Raw genomic sequence first — 25,173 nt, 5'->3', positions numbered from 1 at the left:
AAAGCAGCATGTCTCTTCATAATGGGGGGGGGATGAAATGAAAAATCATGTGCTGTTCAAGATGATACCATTATCTCCAAATGGAACTAGATATAAAACACACAGGAAACAAATAAAAAGGGAGAAAGGCATATGCTCTCCTTCAAGATAGAGGCAAGATAGAGAAAGACACAATTATACACTACAAATATTAAATAAGTGAACCGCTTGCCAGTTTGTTACTGAAGAATTACAAAACTGGAGGTACTTAGTGACTTTGCTCAAGAAAATAGTTCTCAAAATTCAAAACAGCTGTATTATACTAAAAAATAGGAAATGATCAGAAGGAAGTGAGCTCTCAGCTGCATGTGTCCTGTTTTAGTAGATCTGAGGTACCGTTCTACTTCTGGTGCCTCCTCAACCCAGCAAAGTCTACCCTGGACTTACCACAAGCACAGCTGGTTTTAAAGAAAGAACCGCTCCATCCAAATGGTTTGCCAAGTTCTTGGTGGAGTGCAGTGGAGTTTTAAGATCCAAGTTACCCGAAAGGCTTCCTCTTGCCACAGTTCTGAGATATTTAGAAATTCTTCATAGAGTGCCCTCAACAAATGAGAGATGGATGACCAAAAAGACCAAAATAATCTCTAAGCAGTGGCATTCCAGTTATGATATAAACCTTCCCAGAGCAGCTCTTTTGATGTCATCTTTGTTGGATTCACATATAATGTTAAGCCAAGAGGGGATTGGTTTTAGGCTCAGCATATTATGCAATCCTAGGGGGTGTTACTTGGAACCCTGACACTATGAACCCATACTACAGTAGCTTGGTAATTGGGTAAATTCAATTTTTATCCCTTACAGAACCAGAGGGATAATTCATATCTATTTATTAAATAATTCCTGTATTTTAACTTTTGATTCGCAGTTTAAAATGGCATATTTTTTGTAAATTGTTACAATATTCTGTATTATTTTAAACTGCATTTTAAACTCTGTACTATGCTTCATAAACAATACTGTATAAGCTTTTGATGGATTTAGAATGAATGAATCTGAAAACATTCTGCTGTCAAAACGCTTTCTGAATTTGAGTAAGTAACTCTGTACCTTTGCTAAATTTAAAAAAGAAAACATTAATACCATCTGCTCTCTGTTGTGTTATTAATACACTACTCAGTTGTACAACCAAATCAGTCAACAATTTGCCAGCTGACTGAACACAAAAATGCAGAAATTGATATATCCCTTTTCTCTCAACCAAACAAGAATAGGATCTGGCAAAAAACAAAACAAATGCATCATCTCTGAAGCAGATTGTAAAATATATCAAATGTTTCTGACAACAGACTGGGAGAATTATGAGAACATTCAGACTAGCTATCTGAAACTGCCTTGTATCTAGTCAAAGTCTGTCATGAGTCTGAATTTATCTCAATAGATGGGGAGTATCTGTGTCATGTAATCATGTAATATTTTCAAAAGGCAATGACTGAACAAAACTCAGTACTGGCCTTTAGATTAAAGGGGTAAATTAAGGACAGAAGTTGGTAGTCTGGTAAGAAATCTCAAACATCACAGGAAAGAAAAAATACCTCCTGCATAGTCTAATTTAAAAATCAATATGGCATTTATAGATATTGCTTAGATAACCACCTTCCAGTTAAAGAAGAGTAATACCACCATCAGATTTATTTTAACAAATACTGTTTATGGAATAGCATTATTCAAAGCTTCCCATCTATAAAGCATTAGTAATCTCCATTTCATCATTCCTACAGTGACCTTGTTCATTAAGTATGTCACTTTTCTCCTCTGACTGAAAAAGTGAGTACTGACTGAGGCTAAGAGACAATAATTTGCCTAATGTTAATGAGTCATTACATGACACAGGTATGACCTTCACTAGGGTTTTAACAGCTCATACTTGGCTTATAACAGCATGTGCTTTCATAGGAGCAACTCATATTGTAGTCACTAGAATTTAATTCAGAGTAAATATATATAGAATAGTGTTCCTAATTATAAAAGCATTTAATCTATGTAAGTATGTCATAAACTGGTATCTTTAAAAGATAAGGAGTTCATGTAGCCATGCCTTGACTCATATAAATATAACTCTGCATCATGGGTGAGCTCAATTTGCACATTTCATGATCAACAACTTTGACAAAACTAAAAGCACACGAAGAGATTTTTAAGATTAGATAAAAAGGATAACCTTGACTTAAAATTTTGTCTAAGATAGCATGGATAAGAATGAATAAATGAATTAAATAAGAACTAGGACCTACTAGTTCAATCCTTATTTTAAAAGAATACTGCAACAGAATCAATATACCAAATATAATCATTCTCTTTAAAATAATCTGCATTCTAGAAGTTACTTGCTAAAGAATTTCAGAAAAAAGGCCGCCCTATTACTTAGGAAAAAATGCCTACAAAGTTTAACTTCTTTCTTGGCTTGTATTCTGTATTTACTTATCTTTATCTTAAAACAATACCAATTCAGGACAAGAGACAATATATGATATCTAATTTAGGACAAGAGACAAGAACCATTTTAAGATGGATTGGATAGAGGGGAAAGCATTTTGCTTGCTTTTGGTCAATGCAATTCATCTGTTTAGACCTGGATTGTATATTCTCCACTTGATGATACCAGAGACAGAAGGAACTAGATTCAAATGTGCAAATTTTTCCTTGACTATCTCTAGCTGTATTTATAGATAAAAATTACAAACCTACTTAGATTAACAAGCAATATTAGCACAATTGAGGTCATTTTCACATTTTATTTTTCAAATGTCAAATAAGGTTTAAATTAATTTACTTATTTATATTAACAAGCAATATTAACACAGTTGAAGTCATTTTCACATTTTATTTTCAAACAGATGTCAAGTAAGCTTTGAATTAATTTGCTGTAACTGTACATTTATTTTGACATAAACAACTTTAAAATTTTTCAAAGATCCGAAGTCATCAGGACAAATATATTGGTTCAAAATATCATGATGATAAAATTAAATTTCTGGGCCACTGCATTTGGAAGACAAATTTCATCCCTTTAAATAATTCCTACAAGTTTTCTGAAGAGAGAGATTGTGAACATTTTTCTTTCTGGGTTAAAAGAAAATACCAAGAAAAACAATGACAAAATGGACATACCATACTTCACTGTATGAAAGTTATAAAATTAATGCACTTGGCTCCTGACCCAGAAAGCCATTTTCCAAAAGCCAGCTCAGATCCATTTGGGAATTACTGAGTAATACATACACACATGCAGAAAAAAACATAAAACCTATCACCAAAGTTAAGTGGGATGGAATCACTGGCTCTACTTACAGCAACACTAGATGGAAACAAGACTTTCTTCTGTGTATAGATAAAGCTAGAACACAGCTTGCTAAGCAACATTTTGAGTATTAATATTGCACAATGAATTAGTGTACTTCAGAATCCCAATGTTACATTTTCATTCTTTAGTCAAGCTTCCCGATTATCAACATCAATTTAGGTTTTTAATAGTAGCACCAAAAAGACAAAGCAGCATACTGTATTTCCCATATTCCCTTTGTAGTATTTTCTGCATGCTTGCAATTTGAAAATAGCTTTTTCTTACCTTTGTGATATGCATGATTTAACTGTATAAAATTTAGAACTGAAGCCACATGAATTCTCACTTTCATTTACAGTACTCAGTCTTCCTTTGGCTCTATTTTAGACTATTCACATGAGTAAGTAATTTGAATATGACAATTTGTCAGCAGGCAAGAATATTTAATTGGTTAAAAAAGATACTTCTTCACCAGAAATATAAATTCACTATGCTATTTGCAAAGCTGCTAAAAGTGGGACTCACATTAATGGACAGATCTCCTTGTAGTGAAAAGTAATATAATGAGTAATTTGATTGTAGGAATTTTAAGTAAGGCCAAGTTGTTTAAATGTTAAACATTTAAATGTTTAAATGTTAGGAAAAGCTTAACAGTGCAATCCTGTAGCGTTTGTCCAAAAGCTATTCCAACTGAATTTAGTGAATTTTGAATCAGCACACTTACAGTACAGTCTGAAATAAATATTAGAAAAGCTAACTATGAGCCAATGAGTTAAGTGTTCAAATTATAAATGTTGCTTGGCTGGAATAAGTGACCTGCAGTAGACATCCCAACCCAGCCAAGCTTTTATCAAAAATAAAATCAGTAATGTTGTGCAACATTATTTCATATTTATATAACATTACTGACCAGGAGAAATACTGCTCATGGTATTCAGCAAAGTCCTTTTCTTGGCTCTTACTACTTTACTTTGGTCAGAAATCACCCCAAAATCCTGACTTATAGGTATCATAATTGTTATTGTTACATGTATTATCTTTGCAGCTGTATTGAATCTTAATATCAAAAAATCCTGTCTGACATTTGGAGTGTCTCTGTATGACATGAAAACTACCACAACTCAACTATCATACATACACATTTTTAAATACTAAGGCAGGGGTGTCCAAACTTGGGAACTTTAAGACTTGTGGACTTCAACTCCCAGAATTCCCCAGCCAATTGGCTGGGGAATTCTGGGAGTTGAAGTCCACAAGTCTTAAAGTCTTAAAGTTCCCAAGTTTGGACACCCCTGTACTAAGGGCTCTGTAGCTCAGTTTTCATAATCACAGAATTTCTTCCTAAATCACAACATACAGTATTCCTTGATTTGCAAACATTTGTTTAGTGACTGTTCAGAGTTACAGCAGCACTGAAAAAGGTGAGTTATGACTGGTCCTCACATTTATAACTGTCACAGCTTCCCATGGTCAGGTGATCAAAATTCAGAGACTTGGCAATCAGTTTTGGTGTCATGAGATTGCTGTGTGCAACCATCCCAGCTGGCTTCCAACAAGAAAAGTCAATGGGGAAAGCTGGATTCATTTAACAACTGCATGATTCACTTAATAATTGCATTGATTCACTTAACAACCATGGCAGAAAGATCATGGGCACGATTCAATTAATAACTTCCTTGCTTAGCAATGGAACTTCTGGTCTCAATTGTGGTCATAAGTCGATAACTCCCTGTATCAAGCTTAAATTTGTAATCAATACTAAATTTTAAAAAATTCTGCCTAGATCCATGTAAATAATCCATTCTACCTTAGGGTTTAAGGTCCCACTTAAAGAAGTGCCTTTGTCAAATATTTAACTTAAAAAACAGCTGACGCAAAATAAGCTGCCTAGAGATATTATAAAAACTAAACTGTCAGGTTTATACATGCCATGATTTTAAAAATTCAGTATTAAGAGTTTTTGTGGTTTTGCTAAATGTTAGGAATGAAAGGTATTCCAACATCAGTTGGATTTAATATGTAGACTAATAACATGGCAAAAAGCAAAACTGATAAAGAGATAAAGGTTAAGCTGTTTTCTCTAATGGTATTAAAGGGGGGAAATCTGCATTCCATCTTCAATCTTACTTAGAGTAAAATGTAAATCAGCTTCTTATATCCTGCAAAGCCATGCCTGAAAAGCTGAAAAGTTATTATTCGGGCTGCCCCCTTTGATCCAAGTCCTGACCAGCACTGTCCGGCAGGCAACATCTGGCCAGAAATAGCTGAACTTTTTGTTGCCAAAAAGTTACTGAAATGAGCTGTTCTTACTGCTGAAAGCCTTTCATTTTACAAATGAAAAAGAATGGCAAAAACAAGCTGTTTTAGAGTTTCTTCCACAAGGATCTAAGTTTGCTTCTGTCTCCCAAATGAAATTAGTCAACGAAAAACGTTGCTGGTGTGGATGCTCTACGAAAAAGTAGGCTGGAACCTCTGAAGAGCTGCCCCTGGAGAAAGGAGAGGAACATGTTATAGAAAATGGTTTATTAAGATCTGTCGCAACTTCTTGCCGATCAACCATGAACTGCAATAATCACAGGGACCATAGCTGGCAGTGAAACTTCAAGCTTAGCAAGCATGGGAATATATATGTGTAAAAAGAATGTGGAGGACCAACAATGGTCATTTTTTGAATATTGATGAAAGAAAGCAAATATAATGCTATTACAGGCTGATGTCAGCCAGAGAAAAGAAATTGACTAGAGACTCAATTCATATGAAACACAAATTTATTTTCAGTGGCAACCCAGGGATGAAATGCTACTGGTCAGACTGGTTAGCCTGAACCGGTATTTCTGATGATCAGCTGTGACGCACACTTTATATTAGCTAGAAAGCAGGATTTCCTGCTTTCTAGCTAATCTAAATTGCGTGGCACAGCAGATTCTCCCCCCCCCCGTCACTGTTCGCTTACCTTTGCAGGCGCCCCTGGTAGCAGGCTCCACCCACCTGCCCAGACGTCATCACGTCCATTTTTGACACTCTGTGCATGCGTGGAGATGGCGTATGCACGTTCACATTGCTACCGAACCAGTAGCCAAGATAAGTTGATTTCACTCCTTTGGCAACCCCTGGTTCCACCCACCCCCCATTTTAGTGTCTGATCTGTTTCTTCTCTATTGTTAGTAGGATTTCAAATGAAAGCTTCCCAAAGCCTTCATGAGGGCAAAATAATTCTCCACACTAGCTATTTAGAAGCTTTTAAGACACTCTTTTATTTTCCTTTTAGGCAGCACGACAGAAAGACATTAAGCAAAGAAGGTTCAGTGACAAGGAATCAAAAACTCTTTGGTTCTGAACAGTGGAATTTAAAAGGTTTTACAGAAACTCAATGAAAAAATATATATACAGGTTCTTTGTTATGAGAGCCAGAGAGCTACGAGAATGAGATTTCTCAAATGTACCACAGTGCTTTGTGTGTGTGTGTGTGTTTGTGTGTTTGATTTATATTGAATCTAAAATCAGTTTCAGGTTCTTGCTATGTCTGATGAATAGAAAACCTTGGACACTGATTGAGATACATTGTTAAAGTTTATTTTAAAAAGTGTCATCTTTTTTGTTTTTTGAACAAATGTACTGTATCAATACATGGTTACAAATGGATATGATTAACTTAGTTACAAACTAAGCAATAATGTGATATAGTTCTATAGGTTTTATTATGCAAATGTCATAGGCAACACAAAATCTGTTTTCACTTGCAAAAATCTATCCAAGATTACTAGACATGAAAATGAAACACTGTTCCTTCCAATGAACAACCCTCATTCTTAAATATTTCTGTTTTTTTTCTCCCTCTACACATGAATGAAGTTTTTATAAACTTTTGAGAGGAAAGAAGAATGAGATCTTATTGCATGAAGAACACGATCACAACACACAGAAAAATAATAGACTGACGCCCCTATTTAGACACAACATATAATTAGGGTATGTGTAAGCAAATGATTGGGGGAGGGGGGAATGAAAAGAATCCAAAACCTGCAAGAATCACGTTGTCATCTGATAATATGTTCTGATGATGTTGTAATTTTATTTTTTAAAAAGAAGTTAATAAAGGCATAGAATGTTCTTGTTTGCACATCTCAATATAACCTGAAAAACACCACTGAACAGACAATACTAGCATTATAGAAAACAAAACATCTGGATATAAAGATAAACAATGATGTCATGGTTTGGATTAAAATAAAGCAAGAGATATATACAATTAGAAAAATGTAACTAGTAATGTCAAGTGTTAAAAGTGTAATGGGAGAAAGAAAATAGGAATTTTGTATTAATTAATATATAAAAAGTTATAAAAATATTTTGATGCACAGTTAAGTAAAAAAAAGTGTCTTGATTTTCATTAAAATAGTGTTTTTAATAAGAAACAAAGCAAAATTTAAAACTGGATCCCTACCATTCCTTGCCAGATTTCTAGTTGGGCCTTTTAGTAATACATGTCTAGGAACTCTCTACTTAATATAAGACATATAAAGAACCCATGTATTGTAAATTCCCTTCAGTGGGAAAAGACTGAAGGAGATTTCAAAGACTAAAGGAAGAAAATGTAAAGATAAAAGGTGAGGGCAGGCAATCTTTTTCATAGTCAGCAAGAGGGCCATTTTATCTGCTGCTTGATTTTATGTGCTTGTAATTCAGAATAAGGTATAAGAAATAGTAAAAAGTATAAGAAAAAAAGATGGACTTATTTACATGGGCCAGTATCCATTTCAGAGAAAGAATGATACTCACCTGAGAACTAAGATGTCTCCAACAATGAATCCAAGAAGAAAACACAGGGGCATATGGAGGGAGCCCTGCAAGTAACCTACATAGCAGAGAAAGCTGTCACAGAAGAGTACATACACATGACCCAGTACCTGACACTGTGGTTTCTTCCCCAAATCCCCAAAACTTTAACCTTAGACTGTCTACTGTCAATCTCACGCCATTCCTAAGAGGTCTTTAAGGGGCGTGCATAAGCGCACTAGCATGCCTACGGTCCCTGTCCTAATATTCCCTTGTATTTGTGTTTATTTCATGTATTCATAATCATGTTTATACTTATATCTGTTATCTAATTCATACTTGACAAAATAAAATAAATAAATAAATATAAAAAATAAATGCTAAGACAGAGAAAGTAACAATCAAGACATATGTGGCAACAAGTATGTTTGCTGGAGGGGGAAAAAAAGCATGTTTTTCCCTTAGAAAGTAACTGGCTTGTGTTTCTCCTAACATAAGATTATAATAAATGTTTCTATAATATGCTGGATATGCCCATTTTCTGGATTAGGCAGAAATTTCAATTTTGAAAATCTTAAATCTGTGCTTTACTATTTTATTTATTTATTTATTTATTATTAGCGTTTATATACCGCCCCCTCTCCCGAAAGGGAGACAATTTGACTCATACTGGATATGGTTGTCCCAAAGGTGCTTTTTCAAGAGGCAGCTGGATTTTCTGGTTTTTCTTTGAAGACGTTCGCTTTTCATCCAAAAAGCTTCTGATTGGATGGTGGGGCCCCTTTGGGACAACCATGATCTGGATGACTGAGAATTTCCATAGACACTGAATATGGTTGCCAATTATTATATACTGACCAAAGTATAATATTGACTAATTTTAAGACTGACCTAAAATACTAAGTATTTTACATTGATCTGAAGCAGGAAGATGTATATTATGTAATTCTGAAATGTTACAACTGGTGTTGTAAGGCCTGTAAATTCCCTTTCTATTAAGTTTTTCTTTTTATCTTTTCTTCTTTTTCTTCTTCCCTTATTTTTTTTCTGATTGCACTTCTAAAATAAATTATAATAAAAAAGAAAATAAATCATCTGCAAATATATATTATTTGTGCATTCTATAGTTAGATATTGCACAAATTTATAGGATAAGAAATTCATCATCAAGTTTTCTGTAATTTGATAATTGTCAATGTTTATAAACTTGAAACAAACTTGCAGGGTCTATATGCTTTATGTTTATTAAACTAAAAATGCATGCAGTCGATAAAAATGTTTGCCCCAAATACAAACTAGACACATATACAACCAAACCAGTTATTTTCTTCCTTCATTGATTCCAAATCTGTCCATATGAAATAAAGTCTATTTTCTCTCTCTCTCTCTCTCTCTTTCTCTCTCTCATTCTTTTTTCTTTCTTGACAAAGAAGACAGGAAAGTAGTGTTGGTTTTCTTTATGTACACAAGACGAGACTATTGAGTAATTCTGCCAAACAGGAAGCCCACTAAATTTTCACTGGAAAGATTAAGCTGTATTTGCTGGAGTGGGGGTTGGGATTAATATCACATACCCACAGTTGTTCACGGCCATGAGATCACCCACAAGAAGAAAAGGGTATGTCAACATGCTCACGGCAATCTGTAACGAAGAAATATCTGAGGCATTCCTTCTATTCTTTACAGTTAAGCAAAACAAAAAAGTAAGTACTGTAGGTAAAGAAGGCTTTGTGCAAAAGAAATAGGAAAGGACCAGTTTACTATTTTTTACCAGAACTGGGTTACATATTAGTACAGTAATGTATAACCAACTCAGCAGACCACAGAAACAATTGGAAATGAAAAAAAAAGCCTGCACTTAAGAGACTTATCAATACTTAGTATCGCCGCTACACTTTTCTGTTGATGTATACATCTGGAAAACAGAATATATCTTCAGTTCCTGTTAATTCCAGCAAAAGATTTCTCACTAACTGTTCTGAAAAGATAAGACCATTATGATGTTGCTTTTATCTTATTCCCAGTCAACTGAGATGTAAACTGATATTGCCTTTACTTATTCCAGGGTTATAATAGTGTTTTCCATTTTCTTAATAAAGCTTGTGATTGATATCTCATTTATGATGTGATTTATGACGCAGACAGGACTGCGATCTCCAGACAGTTAAGACTTACAAAGGTAAGGAGAAAAGCATGCATGGGGAGCTGATTTTTTTTCTACCAGAACTCTAGTTACATAGAGCTGCTCCCCATCTGCTTGCTCAGCACTGGCACCCAATAGCAAGACTAACAGGGCTGAATAAGTTAGCTGGGGAGTGGAACAGAAGTCAATTTCTGCACTGTTAGATCTCCAATCACATGGAACTGAACCATCCAACTAGAGACCTGGAAGGGAAAGGCTTGGTCCCTGTAACCATTTGTGTTTGATGAGACTCTTTGAGATTGCTGAACTCACACAGATCGAAAAGTTTTCAAGCTCAACACAAGGTTGTTGTTTTTTTTTAGATATTAACAATTTTCAATTGATGAGGTATTCGTAATTGTCTCATATCTAAACCTTTATCTGTGTAATCAACCTGTTTTCACCTCTCTTTCCCAACATCTCATTTTATATTGTATGTATATCAAGTCATCAACATCTGATGAAGTGAACTACAGCGTCCAAAAGCTTACGCCTTTTAATAAAATCTGTTAGTTGAAAAAGTGCTGCCAAGACTTCTGTATTTTTCCCCAACTAGCTGATAACCCGGCATTGCCTGGGTATTTATTTATAGGGGAAAATGTCTGGACCAAACATAATTTCTAATGTTGGATTTTCTCCCTTGCCAGAAGGAGCCCCCTTGTGGAGTACTGTGAAGCCATTACCATAGCAACTCCACTGTGCTGTACAGTAGAAGTCATTTTACGGTAGTACAGTAGAAGCCATTTTAAGGCACAACAGGCTGTATCTTAATAGAACACCACCACCCCCAGGGGTGTTAGGGGTGTCTTACCCCAACAGTATGTTTTCCCAGAGAGTAAGTCATCTATCTACCAAGTTTGGTTGTAATTGCTCAAGACGTTCCAGAGTTATGATGGAATATACACATACACACACAACCATTTATATATATGTATACATACATACATACATACATACATACATACATACATACATACATACATGGAAAAGATATTAGGAAAAGATCAAGCCTGGGAGGAGCGACAAAAGCAATGAATCAGGAACATACAGCTATACACAGTTCAAAAGACACAAATCTTACATACCCCTATCATAAATTTAGTGTAGCTCCGAATGACAGAAGCCTGGTTGAACTGTAAGGGAAAAAAACAATAATCCAAATCCAAAGTTTCCTGGGGACCAGGGCAACGCACGTGTTAAATAAATACAGGAAAATACTTGACAATCAACTCTTGCTAGGGCATGTGCAAAGATCATGAATGATCAGGAATGGCATCATTTTAGGCTCATAAGAGGTAGAAAAAAATAACAATGCAATTATAATGTTATTAGGAAAGAAGTTAAGAGATTAATTAGAAGACCCTACTTGACTATAATAAACTTTAGTCGCAGCCGACCAAGTGTAATATTTGAATCTTATTAATAACCAGAAATACCAAATTTTATTATTAGCTAGGAAATAGCTTTCAATATTCAATAGGTTTCCCCCCTCCCCCCGATTTAGTTTACTTCCTGTAAAAAAAGACAGTAAGTGAATATGGGAAAACTGCCAGCATAAAACAAACAAACAAACAAATGGCCAGAAGGAAATAATTGTACAATAATACTCAAGCTTGTGAAATTCTGGTTTATTTCAATCCACTTTCTTGCTCGACATGACCATGAATTATTTGTTAGATTTATATCCCTTTCTCCCAGGCTTGTATGGAAATCTACCTTGGGATGTCTATTTATCCTCCCAACCACCACACATATGAGGTGCACTGGACTGAAGATGTACGATTAGTTCAAAATGAATTTTCATGGCTGAGGTATGAACGTGCACCTTAGCTGGGAGTAGCCTGTGGTCTTACCCACTACACCGCCCTGGATCTTTGGGGAAGAAATTTTAGAGCCCAATAAGATTAGGAAGGTCATCACTCACGTTGTCATCCACAGCGTAAGTGTTGATAAAATGAGCCAGAAGGTTGCAACTCCACAGAAAAATAAGATCTCCTAGGACATGAGGAACTAAACCTCTGAGGGAAAAGAAAAGAATAAGGGAAAATATTAAATAAAAATACTCTTAAATTAACCTCATACAATTCAGAGAATAATAATAGTAAAGTCCGTAAACATTATACATTGAAATTTGTATTTTGAATGCAAAAAAACAAACAAACTAGAAAGATTGGAGCTTAGAGACTAAATCAAGTCCTAAGGCATGTAGTAAGAAAATGAAAGATACAAGATCTTAGAACTTCATCTATGCTCTAATGCACATTGAGGAAAGAAAAGGAAGAATGAACCCCAGGCCAAATGTTAGTGCACAGAGAACAAAGAAATCTGATACACAGCAACATGCCTTGGAAAACTAATCATGAATATGAATGCATAAATTAATTCAGCCAATAGTAAATAACTTTGAGCATGCAGAAAGCAACAAGGATGAGTAAGGATTTAGTATCATATCTATGTATATTGGATAATACAGTCATTAATTATGCATGTGCCTATGTTTAACTGCAACAGAAACATTTTATTAACTCAACCATCCAAGAGTCCATACTGATTGGAAGCCATATTCTTGCTACAGCCTATCCTATTTTCTAATTAACTGCTAATACTAGTACTAGTACATATATGTTGTTAGATGTTACCCCTTTGTTCGCTACTCTGTGGCAGGAAGGATACAGTGGGTGAAAAGACCCTTTTTCCATGTTGCATTCTGTCAATGTAAAAACTCATTAGCCATGAGACAGAATATTATCTTCTTTATGCCTTTCCTGGAAAAAAAATTCCAGGAAGTTTGCTTTCAGGCATGCAAACTGTTCACAGGTTAAAACTGCCATGTTCCTGAGTGCTTACAACCTCTCAAAAGACTTTCCAACAGTGATAATGTGACAGGAAGTGAATAGAAGGGGAATTAAGTAAGTGAGCAATAGCAATGCCATCTTTCAACATTGTAATTCCTTATAAATTAAATATCTAATATTTGTCTTGGTTCTGTTTTGCTCTGGTTTCATTTGAGTTTTGGAGGAAGGCTACCGGTGTGCCATTTAAAAGTCTCTCAGTCCAAACTAAGTTGCTCATTTCTGTTTGCAAGATTTCGGAAGTGATTTGCATTACTTTCTTCCAAGAACTGAGAGCGAGCTTGATTAGGCCAAGGCCACCCAACTGGCTTTGCGCCTAAGGCAGGATCAGAACTTGTGGTCTCCTGGATTCTATTCTGTGCCATAAGCAACAACTTGGATTTCTCACTTCATTTTATAAAGTACCCATACAATATTTTAACTTTTTTTTTTTGCTGTAAGAGAGGATTTGGACCATTCAGAAAAGTTAAAGTAGAAACTCTTAAGATTTTTTTTTAGAGTCTTAGGAAAAGTCAATCATATGAGATGCAAATCTTAACCAGTGACCAAGAAATGTATAAGTTGATTGTATTCCTAATATAATACAGTCATGTTCTAATGCAAAAAAACTTCACTGATTTATTCTACATATCATTAAGTTAAATTTAGCACTGATTAAAATGCAGGTGCTGAAACAGATTAAGAATTTCCTAGTTTGAATCAGTCTTGATAATTCACTGTGCTTGAACGGGTCTTGCAATTCTTCAAAAATATATCTAGGAACTTTATGAAGAGAAAAGTTCCAAGTCCAATTATTTTATGAGAGATTGTTATTTTTACGTGGAACATGAATTGTGACTGACCATGGGAGACAATGAATTGCCAAGTATTATCTCTTTCTCTCTTTTATATAATGCCAGAAGGCATTAGCACATGTAATAAACTTTTAATAAACAATTCTTCACTTTGAATTGAATTATAACACTTAAGGAAAGCTGATTGTACTGAACAAGAGCCAATGCTTCTCAGTGGTATGAGAATTGATCCTCCACATAACAACACAGCAAGTTCAGGCTTAATTAAATTTGGTGGCAAATGGAATAGACTTACTTACACAAAGAATCCCAAGAGTCCTTCTTCTTTCCAAATTGTCTTGACTGAACTAAATATATTGCTGTTGACAAAGGAAAACGATTAGATCTGGGCGGAAGTGCTCTTTCACACCCCTTTATCCTAAAGTAAATTACCACATTGCTGCCAGTATTCTTCAACAACAGGAAAAGAAACACCTATATTTCTTAGAAATAATTATTGATATTGAGCAAATATTTTTTATTGCTACTGGCCAGTGCAATACTATAAAATCCCTTGCTATTATTCTCACATTGAGCTATAGAATGTTAAGAAATTCTCACCTGTACTTAACTTCTCGTCCTACGAACTGGACCATACAGCGCATAGATATTACTTCAGAAGAAAAAACAAGAGATATGAATATATCTCATTTACATATTTTTATACTGAGAAAATATCTCAACATTTTCATAATAGCAAAAGGAGTTTCAACTGAAATATTCTACAGGCCTCCGGAATTCAGAATTCTCTTCCCACAGTGATCTATCGGATGGCTATTGGAAACCTAAAACACTTATCTGCAAAAGTAATAACAATGGCTTGTATTCCCATTTTATTATTTATTTATTTCTTAGATTTTTAGACCGCCCCTCTCCCAAAAAGGGACCTGGAATTGACCAGAACCTTACTTGTTTTGATATTAAAATGCTTATAGATATGAAGATAACTCTGAATTTAAGAACATTTCAACACAGGAAGAGTAGATAGGAACAAAATATATACCAACAGACAAAAATCTTTGAAATGCCTAAACTTTTTCATTTCGCCAATTTAGAATTGTCAATTCCAGCTGAAACCAGTCTGAAAATGCCTCCTCAGTAAATCTGTGCCAATAAAACACTTTTGTGCATATACTTGTATACTTGTATATAAGCCTGATAGGAACTACATTCCAATATAGGCCAGGACCCAAGAAACAAATTTTAATAAGCTATTATAGTATTGTCTGTAAAGAAGGACACTCAATTATAAAAATCAACAAGTTTCCCACCTGCATATAAAACTATGAAACACTCCTTTCACAAACACACACTTACAAACTCACACACCTCCTTACTTCCAGGAAAAACAGCAAAACAGGAGGGAAATGAAGAAGAAGGGAAGGGGAATAGATCCAGGAAAGTGGAAGTTAAGTGGACAGAGAAGGGAAGAAGAAAAGGCAAAGTTTTTAAAACAAATATATCAGGCAAAAAAAGACGTTTTTGCAAGCTCCGACTAATCTTCAGACTAATTTTCAAGGCATATACACTTTCCGAAAGAAACATCTAGCTATTTGTATGTCCTGCAAATCCTTTGCTTTCAATAGATCATCAGTTCTACTCAGTTACAGTTGATTAATGTGGTGGGGTGGGTGTCTTATTAGGTAAATATGGTAATATATGGACAACATAACCAAAGGTGTGCAAAAACTTCTCAGAGCAAAAGATTCACCTCATTTTGACTTCATCAGAAGTGATCCCACCTCAAAATAGATCATTCCATATGAAAAGTAAAGGTAGGCTAAATCCATGTCATGTCCAAATCATTTACTGTATGCTGAAGTTGAATGCAATGTTTCATGTCGAAACATTTTGCAAAACACTATCCATGACAGATAACCAAAGATTCCACCTCAGAATCAACTGAAAACTAAAGTGAGATAATGTGCAAATACGTATGTAAATAAAATAAATTTGAATTATACGTTTTATAACTTTATAGGGAAAAAATACCACAAAATGAATGTTTAAGTGGAGATGGGACTTGACAAGAGCAGATTCCATAACTCACCATGAAGTGGATGAGAAATAATTCGGGACGCACATTGCATTGTCATCTCATGGCAAGTCTGATAAAATATCAAAACAGAACACTTTTTTTTAAATCTTAAGCAAATCATGTCACAAAAAGTACACCCTAATGGGAAACTTCTTGTTTTAAATATCTTAGTTGAAAAACGTATTTGCTGGATTACACGGAATATAGCAATATAGTTTCTATGCTACTGTACTCTAAGTCATTCTCTATGTTTTACACTATTCCTCTAAAGGACTGTCATATATTGCATATTATTCAGATACAGGTAGTCCTTGAGTTACAAAGGTAACCAGGACCAGAATTTACATTGTTAAGCAATATGGTCATAAAGCTTGATGTCACGCGAGGCTTAGTGACACAGTGACACTGCTTTGTAATGACAATCCCGGCACCCCCTTTTGCTGTCATTAACCAAATTCCACCAATTGTTAGTGGAGGAGCCATCCCAATCCAAGTCATTCCTGGCTTGGTCCCTCCCAGCCCTGAACCTCTGTTCTTCCAAGATAAGGGACTGTGTATCTTTCAACTCTTTCAACTGTCCATTATGCCCCTTTAGCCACCCTGCACCATCTCCTGGGATGGCAAATAGTCCCAGAACTGCACAGCTCAGGAGCTTCTTGGCACACCGTGGCTCTAGAGCCGCAAGAAGCCTCTGAACTGCAATGCAGTGCAAAGCTGCAGCTGCCCCAGCTTGGACCAGCAACATAGTGCAAAGCTATAGCTACCCAGGAAGCCCCAGCCTGGCTCAGCAGTGCAATACTAAGCCCCAGAGGCGCCAAAAAAATCCCAGCCCAGTCCCAGCTGGCCTTGACTTCCTGCACTCTGAAGTCTCTGCTGCTTGAGATTCCCCCACCAGGTGTCTGCCATTGCCTGGCCTGGTTCTTTGTGAGGCAGGTAATGGCCACGTGAGTCCTTCTTCTCCAGGTTTCATACAAGGAAATGGCTGCACATGATCTTGGGAAGAAAACCTTATTATGCAGCCAGAAACTGCCTTGCAAAGGGCCAGGCTGGGAATGCTTGGGTTATAGCAGGAGTAGCAAAACAGAGGTCAGCTGGGCAGTGGCGCACAGGATGGCTGGGGTTGCTGAATCTAGGAGCCAAAAGGGCACACATGGGCGGGGGAACAAGGGGGTGCGGGAAATGGTAGCATCCCTGTAGTGGTAAGTGCGAATGTGCTGCCAAGTGCCTGAATTTTGATCACAAGCTAAGAGTAGCATTGCAAGGGTGGTAACCTTGGGGACTGAATATAAGTACTATTTATTCAGCGCCACAATTTTGAATGGTCATTAAATAAATTATCATAACTTCAGGACTACCTGTAAAAAGAGGCTGAAAATATGACAAAGAGAGCCCCCAAAGTACCCATGCAGCAAGCACATGATGGGTTAAGTTGAAAGAGAAAAAAAGAAACCAAGCTATGTAAGTTTGAGAAATACTTCAGTTTTACTTTGTGTATTACAGGAATTTTTAAAAGTGTTAGTTCGTTTGTAAACTTCCTGAATGCTAAAAGATTGGCCTCACTTTTAGTAGTCTCAAGATTATATCTATTAAAAATAATTAGAGGAAAACATGTTAACATTTTTAGCGTTTAGTATTAGAATAGATTAGTAGGAGAAATCTTAGCATCCTTAAGTTTACACTATTTATGCAGTCTTTCCCACCTCACAAGGCTCTGAGGCATTTTTTTCAAATTGGGCTTAATCACACTGGAAAAGAGAAGATTTGGAGATTCAACATTCATATCGATCTTAATTATTCTTTGAAATATATAATCTTTCCAAATACAAAATATTGAAGCAATGAAAATTTGCTTAAAAATTCCACCTCTTTTGTCACTTTCCTGAGAGATGTCTTCATATCATCCTTATTGGAAACATGCTCCATATCTTCTAGCGGGAAGGCCTGGGGTATAAGAGAGAAAGTAAACTCAAGAGACCTGATTATGATAAACAAATATATATATATATATATATATATTTGTTATATATATATGTATATATGACATATGAGATTTTTCTAACAGAGATACTCCCAAGATTTGAATAGAGGTTATGACATCTGTACTTTACTTGTCCTCCAAGGAATTGGAGCGTGCATGGGGTGATTATTTTACTATACCTTCATTGTATTTTGTTGTAACCAGTACCTGGACTAATGCGATAATCCAATATTCAGAAAATCCTCGATTTATGACTTCAATTGGGACTGGAATCTCAGACATTGAGTGAGGCAGTTATTAAGCGAGGTGCCTGTACGACCACTTTGTTCAATGATCACAATCGGGGTCTCCCAGGTATGTTTGTTAAGCAATCACACCGGTTGTTAAGCAGACAGACTGAAAGAGTTGCCTGCCAAAGGAGAATCTTCAGGATTCAAGCTTTCCTTCTTTTGAGTCATAGCACTGCTGCATTAACATAGTAATGGAAACAGATTTTTGCCTGTTCTGAAAATGTTCAGCTCTAAAGCCTGCTGGTGTTTCTTGTTCATGAACCATAGCATGGGCAAGCCTACACTTTGGTTGAAGAAAGATGAAAGAAATTCTTTTCCAAGCAATGGAAACAATGGAGGGAAATGATAATCTGCATAGTTGAATAAGACAGTGTTGAGGTTTTGGAGCTTTGCAAGCAGGCGTGGATGGTGGCCAACTTGTCTTGGCAAGAGGCAGACCAAGCCATCTCCCATTCTTAATGAGGATGTGTCATTAAACATTAGGAAAGTGAAATTAGCAATCCCACTGTCAAAGACAGGCCAAGGATATACAAACTAACAGGCCTTCACAGGAAATAAAAGAAAAGATAAGCACTTTATTATTCTTGCAAGGTTAAGGTTTCAGATAGTCCTAAAGCAACTTGATAATGTCTTAATAAGAAATATGGTCCAGGAAGTATATCACTATGCAACTGTGGCATAAAATTCTGTACAACTCAGGAAATAGTTCACACCATTAAAAAAAAAATCCAATAATATGTTTTGAGGGCTTTCTCTATGAGGTCAGTTACTGCCATTGCTTTTCAAGTTCAACACCTCAGGTTCTAAACAATATTTCACTATTACTGCCTAGAAGAAATAGCTTTATTGTATAACAAGAAGGGTTGTTGATATTGTTGCCATTGCTGCTGCTGTTTTTGAATTTGAATCCCTTCCAAAGTCCAACTAGGAAAATGCAGAAACTGAGACTTCAGCTGTGAGAAACTGTTGACCTGGATATTTATTATACAATTTGGCCTCACAAGTAGCCTTTTCAGTACAAAGAAATTAGAGAACAAATATGTGACATACTGTACCTTCTTCATTTGTTCACGGTTTATGGTAGATAAAACGCTAGAGATGATACGAGGAGAAAGACCACGGAAAAGACCCATTTTGCCATCTACTTCCACAATGTGCCTGGCTAGAAATAAATTACATTGAAGTTACGTCATGGTGATTCTGCAAAATCGCTAACATTCAGATGACTGGATATCTATATACAATAATGCACGTTAGGATTTAAACTATCCACTGATACTGGTAAAAATTGTGAGAAAAACTTGCATTTTCAACTATTCTTTCAACTGTGATCTTAAGAATTACATTGGATTTTATAGTATTAGGGCAGAGTATGAAAATTCCTTTAATTCTGCCCTATTAGGGCAGAGTTAAAGGAATTTTCATACTTAACAAAGAAGAAGGAGTCAAACTATTCTTCAAGGCACCTGAGGGTAGAACAAGAAGCAATGGGTGGAAACTAATCAAGGAGAGAAGCAACTTAGAACTGAGGATAAATTTCTGACAGTTAGAACAATTAATCAGTGGAACAGCTTGCCTCCAGAAGTTGTGAATGCCCCAACACTGGAAATCTTTAAGAAGATGATGGATAGCTATCTGTCTGAAACAGTATAGGGTTTTCTGCCTAGGGAGGGGGTTGGATAGAAGACCTCCAAGGTCCCTTCCAACTCTACTATTGTATTGTATTGTATTGTATTGTATTGTTTTGTATTGTATTGTATTAACTCATGCTTAGCTATGTTGCCTCCTTCCACCCAAAAGGCTTTAAATTATTATCTACAAAATTTTTGAAAGGAATTTTATAGAGTTTAAAGTATTATAAACTTCAGATAGTTGGAGAGAAAAGAAAAATGCCGTAATATGTTATAATACTGCAATTGCTTACTACTATGCTTGCAAAACTGACTCTAAATTTAGCTAACTTGAAAGTAAATTTTGTTCCCTAAATATGCCTTTTATGTTTATAGGAGAAACTGTTTCATTAAAACAAGTCTACAAAATGATTATAAAATAGTATTAATAATTCAATCATGTAGTCAGCAGGCAAAAAAACCCTGTATTACCAAAGAATCCTAATTATGAACTTCATAACCGGATAAAGTTTTATACTGTATATCAACAGCAAATACTAATAAATGCAAATGCAAATGTTATTGTACTTGTCATAAATGTGTCCCTCCATTTTTAACTAAGATTCCATCTCTTCCAAAATAGATTGCTAATCAATATAATCAGTAAACGCTAAGAAGTTTTCTCCTAGATAAGTTAATATGATAAAAGGAAGTTAGCCAAATCCTCAATTGCTGTAATTATTATTGAAACAAAATCTTTTTATAGAAAAGGATTTTTAATGAAGGGGATTTTTTTTTATCTTTTATGATCAAAAGATGCCCATATATTTAAATTTGTTTGCCTACTCTAAAAAAAACAACTAAATAGAAATATAAAGTTTTTAATGGCTTATTCATCACTAGATTTTTTTTTACACATTAAGAATCAAATTTTGAGTTTTGCTCTAAGCACAAAGTCTTCTAAATCAAGAAGAATCAAATGTTTTATATTATACTCCTTTTGCATGTCAAATAAATCTTAGCATTATAAACAAAACATTTCCCTGTTATACATCATTCTAAACAATAATAACAAAATCTGATTCCTACTTAGAAGCAAGTCCGATTTCATTCAGTGGATACGTAGAACTACAGAAAAGTATACTCAGCAATCATGTTAAAAGGAAGACATCTGAGTTAGCAATGTATTAATATTTTTTAATTCATTGTTTGAGTTGGTAACTTATTCTCATTAGACCTATAGGTAAATATAAACAGGATATGCTCACCATACGTAAAAAATCCAGGAAAGTAAAATACTTTCCTCCCCAGTAAATTTCTCCCAACAGTTGGAGGTAGAGGCTCATGCCCAACCTAAAAAAAAAAAAGTAATACCAGTTTCTTATAAATATCTCCACCCCCGTGAACTTTATCCATAGTTTATAGCTCAGATAGGGGCCACTTTTTGTTGCTTTCAACCCCTACTCTATTGTTTCTTTTTTTTTATTTCAATCACTGTTGACTCCTAGTGACTGTGTAACACAGTCCTAGTGACTGTGTGGACTAATCCCTGTAGTTTTCTTGCAAGATTTTCAGAAGTGGTTTACCATGGCTATCTTCCCAGGGCTGAGAGACAGACTGACTGACCTAAAGTCATCCAATTAGATTCATGTCTAAGGCAGGGATAGAACTTGTGCTCTACAAGTTTCTAGCCTGATGCGCATGTATGTATGCATGTACACACACACTTTATTTATAGGTGCAAAGCACTGGTAGGTTTGGGTTTTTTGGCTAAGTGGTATACTGAAGTCTAGACTCTTTGGCAAAAAGAATCACAGACACATTCTAGTTCTCTCCTTTGCATTGAATTACATTTTTCTGAACCAAAACACATTACTAAATATGCTTGAGAAGACTCACCAGTAGAAAAGAATCTTCTCTTCTCAAAGGCAGGGACGCCTATTGCTATTATCTCATTGTTATTTGAAGCACTTAATCAAAAGCAAAAGGATAACACTACTGCTTGGAAGGAAAGCCAGCAGTAAATCTTAGGGCTCTAGAGGTTAAAGTGGCCATAAAACATCATAAGAAAGCCATGGAAAACAACTGCACATTCATTATTAACCCACCCACAACAAATTACAGTTAACAGATCTGGTAGGATCTATTAATCCTTCCCCAGAAGTCCATCCATCTTAAAGCTGTCAAGTTTTTTTTTTAAAAAGACTTTTTGGAAGCAACTAGTCTTAAGGAGCCAAATTCCTTTATGATATCTGTGCAATCCATATCAAAACAACTTACCTTATGTGCAGCCAGAACTGGAAAATAACATTTAACCCAGCACAGTACTTAAACAAAATGGTTTGGTTGATATATGGGACTGACTGGGGTAGATTGCAGGGGTGACACTGAAATATAATTTTACCACCTATCTATATCTTAAATTATTGTATTCTATTCCAATTTCATTTTAGACTGTATTTTATTCCAATTCCATCTTCAATCGTATTTTATTCCAATTCCATTTTAAATTGCTTTTATCAAATTTTAGTAATGATTTGTTTCTGGAACTTTGCACTTTCATGTGGCCTAAGGGCTAATCAATAAAGACTCAATGTCAATTAAATGGATATCTGTGCAAGCACCAAAGAGAAGCTTGTAGGGCAATCGGCACCTCTTTGGCGAAGCCAGCCCTTCCTAAGGAATCACCCACAGACCCTAGGAGCAAAGAGCTAAGCCCCCATCGAGAACTGTCTTCGTGGGGCGTCTCGCACCTCAACGGTCTCGTCTCCCCTATTAAGGCTGCTAGTCCACAGGTCCCGCCACCCCTAACAAGACATCTCCTTCCTTCCGGAGCCTGCATTGGAGGTTTGGTCCCCAAGCCGCACCTGCACCAGAAGCTTCACGTAGAGCAGCGGGTGGCTGAGGACCGTGAAGCCAGCACTCAGGGCCACGAAAAGTGCGTCGGCGCCTTCTGCCGGACCGGGTCCCATTCTCGGTCCGGCGGGATTAACCCCAGGACTCACAGGGATGTCAGCCATTCCCCCCTCCCGCATCCAACCAGGAAGCGCTGTCCCTAGGTCACATGACCATAGGCTTTGGCGTCATCCGCATCCCTCGAAGCAAAGGCCCTATCGCAAGGCGCAGCTGGCTTGGCCAGCCTCCCACGTAGAGATAAAAAAACGTGCAGAAAGGCGAATGGCAAGGCGGAACCCGAAACGAGGGTGCAACTATCGCGTTTTCCCTCCTATTGCCGGGAGAAGAGAAAGGTTGTGGCTCTGATCTCGCAGCAGCGAGGCCGACACTACGGGATCTTTCTGCTCTATTCGTTCAATTGAAAAAGAAAAGTAATCTCGTCCTCTTCTTATCCTTCCCCACAGACAGGACTCTCCATAGCGAAAAAAAAAAGAAAAAAAAAAGGGGGGGGACCCCTGCAGCATCTGCATTTTCGCGTGTCTGTCTTCAGAGGGCAGCATTAAAGAAAGGAATCCGTATCTTCTTATGTATTTGGCTTGTGCTTGGCCCTAGTGCTTCGGCGAGCATTTATATTTTTTGCATGAAAGTTCTTTTTTGTTCATGCCCTCCTTTGCACACCGAAGCCACATACTAGCAACGTCGAATGATTGGCGTGGCGCCCCAGACCACCACCACCCAGTGCTAAATTCCCCTTCGGTTGTCCCAAAGGGGCTTTTCTTTTCGAGAGGCAACTGGACTTTTTTTTCTTTGAAGACGTTTCGCTTCTCATCCAAGAAGCTTTCTTAGCTCTGACTGGACGGGGGAGAAAGGAAGGATTGATATCTCTTGCAGACAGCTGGTCATTTGCATCCTTTTTAAGAGGGTCGCCGAGGCCACTTCTTGGGTGAGAAGCGAAACGTCATCAAAGAAAGGAAAAAAATGCCAAGAAAGTCCAGTCGCCTCCTGAAAAAAAAGCACCTTTGGGACAACCGTGATCTGGATGACTGAAGATCTCCATAGACTTTCCTCTTCGGTTGTGACAAAATCCAGTCTTGAGCTCGTCCCGCTTCCATTGGAATGGAGACGTAAAATACACTCATCCGTTATAAAGAAGAAGCCGAAAGGGGGGGAAAAACAATTTCTTGCCTGGACAATGGTTCGAAGCGATCAGCTGGGCGTTTGAAAGCGTTTTGCCTTGCTGCGTTCATTGGCGCTGAACACTTGAGCTGAAGTTCTTCCCTGCGAGGCCGGGGAGAGCTCCTGTTGCGCCGCCTGAAAAATCTCTGAAACTTTAGCCGCCTGGTGGTCTTTCGACTAACTCAGCTAAATTTGAGCCCGCTTTTTCTCTACATTTTGCTGAGCAAAATTTTGGCGTCCTCTGAGTTTGCTTGCTTTCTTGCAAAACTTTAATTACCCGATAACCAGTTCATTTCTTCATTACTCTAACTAGATTCCCCAACTAATGCCAGCAAGCTAGCTCAGAGAGCCTACCAAGGACTTCTCATTTCAACCTGAGCTATAAATAGCTTACTGCAGGGGTGTCCAAACTTGAGAACTTTAAGACTTGTGGACTTCAACTCTCAGAAGCTGGCTGGGGAATTCTGGGAGTTGAAGTCCACAAGTCTTAAAGTTCCCAAGTTTGGACACCCCTGGCTTAGTGGGTTTAATGGTGTTACTTTGACCCAATTTAATACATATTCTAGGAATGCATCCGTTTGACAAAAGCTCTTTTGGGATCTCCCATAATTTTTAAAAGTGGGAAGGGGTCTGGAGGGCAAAACAAAATGTAAGAATTAACGTTTTAAAGTATTAAGACACTTTGTCAAAATGTAATATTTTGATCTAGACACTCCAAACTGATCCCTGAAAGGACATCTGTGAAAAGTAATTATGCTTAACAATATAGAAACCGTGATGTTTGTGACATCTTCTCATTGCTTCCCAATTTAATATTCTTGTTTGAAATATTGTTAGGGCAGGGATACATTGTTACTGTGTAAGCCAGGCGTCCCCAAACTTGGCAACTTTAAGACTTGTGGTCTGCAACTCCCAGATCTGGGAGTTGAAAGTCCACAAGTCTTAAAGTTGCCAAGTTTGAAGACCTCTGGTGTAAGCTGTGAGTTGTTAATGACATGCTTTCAAGAGAGAGTAATGACACCAGGTATATTATAGAATAAATGTTGCATTTCACCACAAAAGGGGCAAGATGACAACATAACAGTGTTTGTAGGAGAGTTATTCATCCCTTGTGTGCTGAAATCATGAAAAGGCTGTGTTTAGCAGCGTAGTAACAATGTAGTAATAACATCTCCCATAATAATAAGTAATGACATTGGTTTGCTCCTTCCTCAAGAAGCATTT

At 36.6% G+C, this 25,173-nt stretch overlaps 2 protein-coding genes and 1 long non-coding RNA gene across 4 annotated transcripts in view; 2 read left to right on the top strand and 1 right to left on the bottom strand.

The window, feature by feature from the left end:
* Positions 1-2,757: 2,757 nt before the first annotated feature.
* Positions 2,758-5,083, top strand: LOC309390360. Its single transcript, XR_014175117.1, has 2 exons — positions 2,758-4,475; positions 4,622-5,083. It is a non-coding gene; the product is annotated as an uncharacterized lncRNA (long non-coding RNA).
* A 140-nt stretch (positions 5,084-5,223) lies between these two features.
* MTCH1 (mitochondrial carrier 1) lies at positions 5,224-22,936 on the bottom strand. Of its 2 annotated transcripts, XM_081949626.1 has the most exons (12): positions 22,746-22,936; positions 21,147-21,231; positions 19,324-19,430; positions 17,864-17,941; positions 16,013-16,070; positions 14,524-14,575; positions 14,223-14,282; positions 12,202-12,295; positions 11,363-11,410; positions 9,670-9,737; positions 8,099-8,174; positions 5,224-5,805 (listed from the first exon to the last, which is right to left on the bottom strand). In XM_081949626.1, exons 1-12 carry the CDS (start codon positions 22,911-22,913, stop codon positions 5,734-5,736), a joined length of 966 nt encoding a protein of 321 aa, XP_081805752.1. In that variant the 5' UTR covers positions 22,914-22,936; the 3' UTR covers positions 5,224-5,733. The 2 variants fall into 2 exon arrangements, with proteins under 2 accessions (XP_081805752.1, XP_081805751.1); XM_081949625.1 differs by having other exon boundaries at positions 5,224-8,174.
* A 139-nt stretch (positions 22,937-23,075) lies between these two features.
* FGD2 (FYVE, RhoGEF and PH domain containing 2) overlaps positions 23,076-25,173 on the top strand; it is a 37,022-nt gene continuing 34,924 nt past the window's right edge. Inside the window, exon 1 of the mRNA XM_081946553.1 lies at positions 23,076-23,204. The gene's annotated coding sequence lies outside the window, so the exon portion shown is untranslated. The remainder of the gene's footprint in view (positions 23,205-25,173) is intronic.

This window comes from Natrix helvetica, assembly GCF_964273705.1.
Source record: "Natrix helvetica genome assembly, chromosome: 3".
In the NCBI taxonomy this organism is placed as follows: Eukaryota; Metazoa; Chordata; class Lepidosauria; order Squamata; family Natricidae; genus Natrix; species Natrix helvetica.
This window is presented reverse-complemented; position numbering and strand designations above follow the sequence as displayed.